The 6000-nt window shown below is 44.5% G+C and overlaps 1 protein-coding gene across 1 annotated transcript in view; it reads right to left on the bottom strand.

Annotated features, from left to right (window-relative positions):
• Positions 1–537: 537 nt before the first annotated feature.
• Positions 538–6000, bottom strand: part of TBX15 (T-box transcription factor 15) — a 99092-nt gene continuing 93629 nt past the window's right edge. The window contains exon 8 of the mRNA XM_054838434.1: positions 538–2719. Within this exon, the coding sequence (XP_054694409.1) occupies positions 1935–2719 (785 nt within the window). The 3' untranslated portion in view covers positions 538–1934. The remainder of the gene's footprint in view (positions 2720–6000) is intronic.

Genomic DNA, 6000 nt, shown 5'->3' with positions numbered 1-6000 from the left:
TTCAATTCAGAAAAAAAAGCTTGTTGACACAAGGAAAGCTGTAAACTCTGCAGCCATAACTTACTTCCAGGTTTGGAGGGGGCTTCAGCTTCCCCATTGCTTTCAGTGTTAATCTTTTAATCTCATACTAGAAATGTAGTGCAAATGAAAACCTGACACATACCCCAAAATTACATTTAAAAATGAGAAACAAATTATACTGTTATTTGTAAATATTATTTTCTATATCGACTGCGAAAAATTATTCTGAAGAGCTTTTTATTAGACTTCAACAATCAAAATAACAATTCTAGCTGTCCATAAGACACACTTCCTGTGGAAGCAGGCACCTTGCAGATCCCAATCACTCATTTTTTAAAATTTCTTGAGAAGAACAGAATTTTTTTTTTGGTGGTAATATTGCCTGGAGTTCACAGTTTAGCACCATGTCCTCATTTCCTCTGTTGTGCAAACACACGTGGCGGTATTTTGAAAATGTCTGTCTCTAAAAGACCACTGAGGAAGCCTTACAGACAGAGAAAAACACAGAGGGAACAATTGCAAAGATTTATTTAGCGCATTCTGTGCTTGGCACTTAGAAACAGAGTTCCGTGCATAGGGCAAATCTTTATACACCTTTTTCTTCTTACATATTTTACATACCATTTTTATTGCCCTCTTTTATATTCATAATATTGAATACCCCACTAGGCATATAAATACATTTATCTACAACACCTCACAACAAATCTCAATATCTGTATTCTGTTACTTGGTATTTGCATTTTCACACAACTTAAATGCATAGCTTGCACCAAGCTACAATTGTTTTCTTATTTTTAAAGGATTTGAAGAAAAAAACAAAAAGAGAGAGAGAAGAAAAAAAACAGAAAAGAAAGATGTCAAAAGGCAACGATCTATTTGGTTAAACAGAGATCATGTGGCAGGCGGGAGGTTGGTGAATACTCGACCTCACCGTTACTGAAATGCTAATGGTTTTCTATGGCAACTCTTGCATGCAAGGTGGGGGAGGCTTGGCTGCACTTCTGTAGAGCAGGGCTCTTTTCTCATTGCTCTTCCCCGTGAGCTCAGTCTGGAGAGTTTCCTCCCATTGGGTTGAGTGCTACGGGACACACGTTCCCCACAAAGGCTGTCGTCCATTCGGTTTGGGCGCGTCACTTCGGATCACGTCAACAGGAGGTGAGCCCCCTCTCCCCCACGCATCTTTATGAAGATCAGTCCCTGCTAATGTCTGAGCCTCACCTGTGGGATAAAATTTTTCTCTCTCTCCCATCTCTGTCTGCAGGCTGGGTGCTGGTAAGCTTGACCCTCGCAAAGAAACCACCAGTTGGGTAGAGCTGTGGTGAAAACGCAGAAACCTCTTTGGGAGGAGAAGCTCCAGGCCAGCAGCACCATTCCTGTGCTACAGTGGGAGAAGGAGCCACGGGCCACTGTTGGCTTCAGAAACGGGCTGAACCACTCCAGGAATGAGGAATGGTCTGGAAAGGGGGAGGTCTTTAAAGCTATGGGCAGGGCAGCTTCAGAGGACGAAGCCTTGGGAGACTGCCTTTCTTCAACACCTGGAGGAGACAGCACAGGGGCATGGCTCCCTCCACGTCAAAAGCTCACACTAGCTGAGAGTTAATGCATAAATGGTATATTCAGCTGCTTCTCTCCAGGTTCCATTAAAGTCACGCCCTTCTCTCTGCAATGTCCAGAAAGAGCAGATGCTCCGTGCCAGGTCTGGAGGCCCTGGGCTACAACAAGCTGCGATGGCTGTCAGTTGAGGCTTTCCACAAGGTTCGGTGGTGCATACCTAGGTGGCTTGTGTTCTTATTTGTCATTATAATACTAGTTCCGCTATAAGTTTGAAGGCAAAAAGGTACTGGGATGGGCTTTCCCACAGAAACGACGAAGGTCCGTCTGCCTTCGATGCCAAGGAGAGGCACGGCTTGTTAGACCATGTGCACAGACATCTGTGAGGAGGAGCCCTGAACCGCACCGTACTGTCTGTTGTCACAGGCGTTGGCCGTCTGCTGGTTGCTGGAGGGAGGGCTGATCATGTGCATCCCGTGATCCATCCCTGTGGAAAGGTATTGCCTCTCTCCGAAGGCCCCGCTGGATGGGGAAGAGCAGAGTAAAGTGCTTTGGGAGGTGGTGAGTTTCTCCGGGCTTGCCGCCAGCCTAGGGGAAGCAGGGAAATTGTATCCGTAGAGGTTGTAGGGATTGTGCAGGGAGAAGGCGTTGTAGGAGCTCTGCTGCATGTGGCCGCCACCGAACATGTGTGAAGAGGAGGAGGTGGAGGCAGGGTTGCCTGCTTGCATGACATACTGAAACTGGGAGCTGGGGAAGGACCCCAGCTGGCCGCTGTATGCCTCCATCTTGCTGTTGCTGGGCAGGGAGGAAGGAGTTGGCATTCCTGAGATCAAGGATGGAGTCCTCTGAGGCATGAAGGTTTCGGAGGGCTGCGAGGAGGAAGCGGTGCCGCTCTGCAGCCGGTTGTAGCCGCCGTCGCTCAGCCCGGGGTAGCTCTGCAAGGCAGCCATGTTGCTTCTGGCGCACGGGGGATAATCAGACAGGTTGAGGTTGCAAAGCTGACTCTCCCGACAGCCAACGTTGAAAGTGTTGGGGGCCAGATGAAAGGCTGGAGGGGAGCAGGATGGAGAGAGCAGGTGAGAGGAAGCGGAGGGCGACGGGGTCCCCGTGCTGGAGGTGGTCGGGGAGGTGCCTGTGCTGCCTCCTGCAAAACAAAACACATGGGAGGATGTTCAGAGCCTGGGATCACATCTGCAAAACGAGACGGTCTCATTAAAAAACAGCTTAGTTTAATAAAGAAACAAGGGTGGTAAAATGGCCGCTGGAAAACTCAGCCTTTCTTGGCAAGGGCCCTCACTTTATTAACAGCATCCCTTGGTCTTTCCTGCTGGTTTTTTGTAATGATTTTGGTTTTTTAACAGAGGTTTTCTTTCCTTTTAAAATAGGAGAGGGAAGCAAGCCTGCCACAGAGCAATCCAAGGCAGTAGGAAAAGCTGCAAGGAAGCACTGCTCCGTCAAGAGATCTGCCATTTCCAGGCATGTTTATCTAGTCCTTCCCCCCCACCCCCCAAAAAAAAAAAAAAATCTCATCTCCTCTCTCCTGGTCTGCAGGAAGATCATCAGTCAGTGGGCCGTATGGCCCCACTGCAAACATGCTTTATTATCTGCTCGGGGGGGCTTGCGGTGGGAAGTGGCTGAAAGCACGTTGGACTTCTGCACCATTCAACAGTTTTTTCAGATGGCTTGTGGTGCAGCGGTACTGATTTAAGCAAGAAGTAACACTGTAATGAAGGGACACAGTTTCAAGCTATAGCCTGTTCCACAGAGCGGAGAAAGGGGATGTGTCAGGATTTTCAATCATGTGCTTTAACTTTAAAAGGGATTCCATATGTTGTATCACTGGTGTTAACAAAATATTGATATATATGCATGTCCATAGCATCGATGCATTTATTATACATTATTTATGCTATGAATGATAGAATTAATTATTTTGCACAGCAGGGATGCTCACATTCTGACCTGGGAAAACAACACTGCATAATACAACCAAAACCAGTAACAAACTGAAAGTATGTGATATGAAGAAGCTGATGGCACAATTTTAGGCTTGAGAAGAGATTATTATAGGCAAGATTCTGAGTTAGAGGAAGCTTCCTTCGTCAAGCAGGAAAATCAGGTCTGTGTTTAAGGGAATGCAGTTTTCTGGTGTGAAACACGGGTTTTTTTCAGTTGAATGATTCTCGTTGCCTGAGATCCCATTTCTGCATTAGGGCAAGTAATACTGAAGACTCTTCTAAAAGGAGCAAAGAGGTGCTGGTGAAGAGATTTGACCAGGGGATAAGCAGAACCAGAGGAACTAGGAAGACAGCATTTTGTACAGGCTAGAAGATGACAGGCGAGTGGCAAGGGGACTGGAAAAGAGGGCGTTAGAGTGGGCGGCTGAAATTTAACCAAGGCAGAGATTGCACATTAAGGATCAAAAGTAAGGGACAACTTTCTCTTGTGTCACCTTGCGGAAAGAAAAAAAAAACAGCGGGATATCGAGACCAATCTAAGTATACTGCAAAATGTGGGAGGAACTGAATGCAGTGTTGCCTGATGAAAAGAGAATAGGTGATGCTAATGGTTAAGACATGCACGAGAAAGACAGGTTCTGTGTCAGTATATGATAGTGAGAATGTGAGATTATATTTGACTCTAACACACCTAGGATGAAACAGAATGGGGCATTACAGTGAAAATGTAACTCTGAGACATCAATAATATCTGGGAATTTTTAATTTAAATATTTTTTTTAAACAAGAGCCAGAAAAAAGAAGAAAACCAGCCTTGGGTAAGCACAGCCTGGAGTGACTGCTGTTGACCCAGGCAGCATCAAGAAAATGTGTGTTTCTGTGTTGGTAAATCAACGCAGTCATTCCCATTACTAGCCGTGGGGATGAATGCTTATTGCTAAGCCACTGACACCTTTTGTCATTCATTCAGAAGCATAAAAGAGAAGCATTGTGTCAAATCTCAGTTAGAACTAAAGAGAAAATTTAAGTTTCAAATGGCATCATGGACTCCCTGTACTCCTTTCTTGACAACACTGAAATGCTCAAACAGAGTTCAAAGAACTTTTATGTGAATTTCTAATTCTGTGTTGATTTTAAAAGGTACACCTCCCTGGTTCATTTAAAGCCTCTGATAGACAATCTCTGGCTAATTCTGTTGTGGTAAGTTAAGATGGTCCCTCCTCCAGCCCTTCTCCCTGTCTCTCTGTTGCAGGTGGTCAATACCGCAGCAGGATCGGCAGAAGAGAACATCTGCCTTCACGCAAGTAGTTTCATCGCAAAGTCTATTTTAGTTGAAACTGCTGATAAAGGTGAGATTGAACTGATGTGCACAACTACAGACAGACATTTTCCTGTTAGCCATGCACTAAAGAGGGTAACCTCTAACAGAGAGGGCAGTCAGACAGCTGAGTTCATATATCATCATTTGGCTATTAAAGTCCAAAATAAAGAGGTCACATAATCACAAAACAAATACAGCACAAAGTGAGATGTATTTCACCCACAGTAATCCCGCACTTGATTCTTTACACCACATATTTCATGAATAAACTTCAGACGGTGACTTACTTGCTGACAGTGTCTGGAGAATAAGTAAAAATACATATGTATATATGTATGAGCATTTAATGATCTGTTTGAAATAAAATATGTAGAATAAATTATTAACTGCAATGTCTTCATTTCAGTCTTCCTTTACCCCATAGTTAACCTTTAAAAACTATGCAGGAGAAGAGCACACACACCAGTTACCTCGAGCATTAGGCTTTAAACATCTGCTAAGGAGTTATGAGTGAGTCATATCCATAACTGAGGCTTTAGCTCCACAGAGTAAGTGGAGATCGCTGATTTGCAAGGGTTGCTTAATGGTTCCAAAACTGAGACTTGCACATTTCAGGTTACCCCCAAAGAGGGACTGAAGTGATTCTGCTCTGAATTATCCCTATTTGCAGGCCAACAGAAAAACCCTGAAGTGACAACACAGCAATTAGGAAACAAAGTAAAACAATATTTTTTCTTTTTCTCCATAACTTTAAAATGATGAGAAGGTGAGAGATCTATCAATGGGAGCAAACGCCAGACCTGATGAATCTCTTTCAAGAATGGTTTGCTGCTGATGCCAACCACAGGACACACCATGCTTCTTCTGCAACACAGCCTAATGCAGAAGTGTGAAGTTCCCGATCATTTGCAGAATAATCTTTACACCATTAAGTGGAACGGTAAAGAATACAAAGCAAGGCCCATCTCAGCTCACTCTCCTCAGAAGGCAAACAGCTCTACTCTGCTCTGAATGATATTTCTGATCCATCTTTGCTGGCAGCACTAAGTATGGGCCAAACGCAACCTGGACTTCTGTGAAGTTATAGCTTGGACTGTAGTTGTTACAAAGTCAGCCAAATACCCCTAGAGATGGCAGCAAGCCCAG

The sequence above is a fragment of the Grus americana genome, chromosome 1 (genome assembly GCF_028858705.1).
Source record: "Grus americana isolate bGruAme1 chromosome 1, bGruAme1.mat, whole genome shotgun sequence".
NCBI lineage: Eukaryota > Metazoa > Chordata > Aves > Gruiformes > Gruidae > Grus > Grus americana.
The sequence above is the reverse complement of the archived record's forward strand: the minus strand, read 5'-3'. Positions and strand labels throughout refer to the sequence as shown.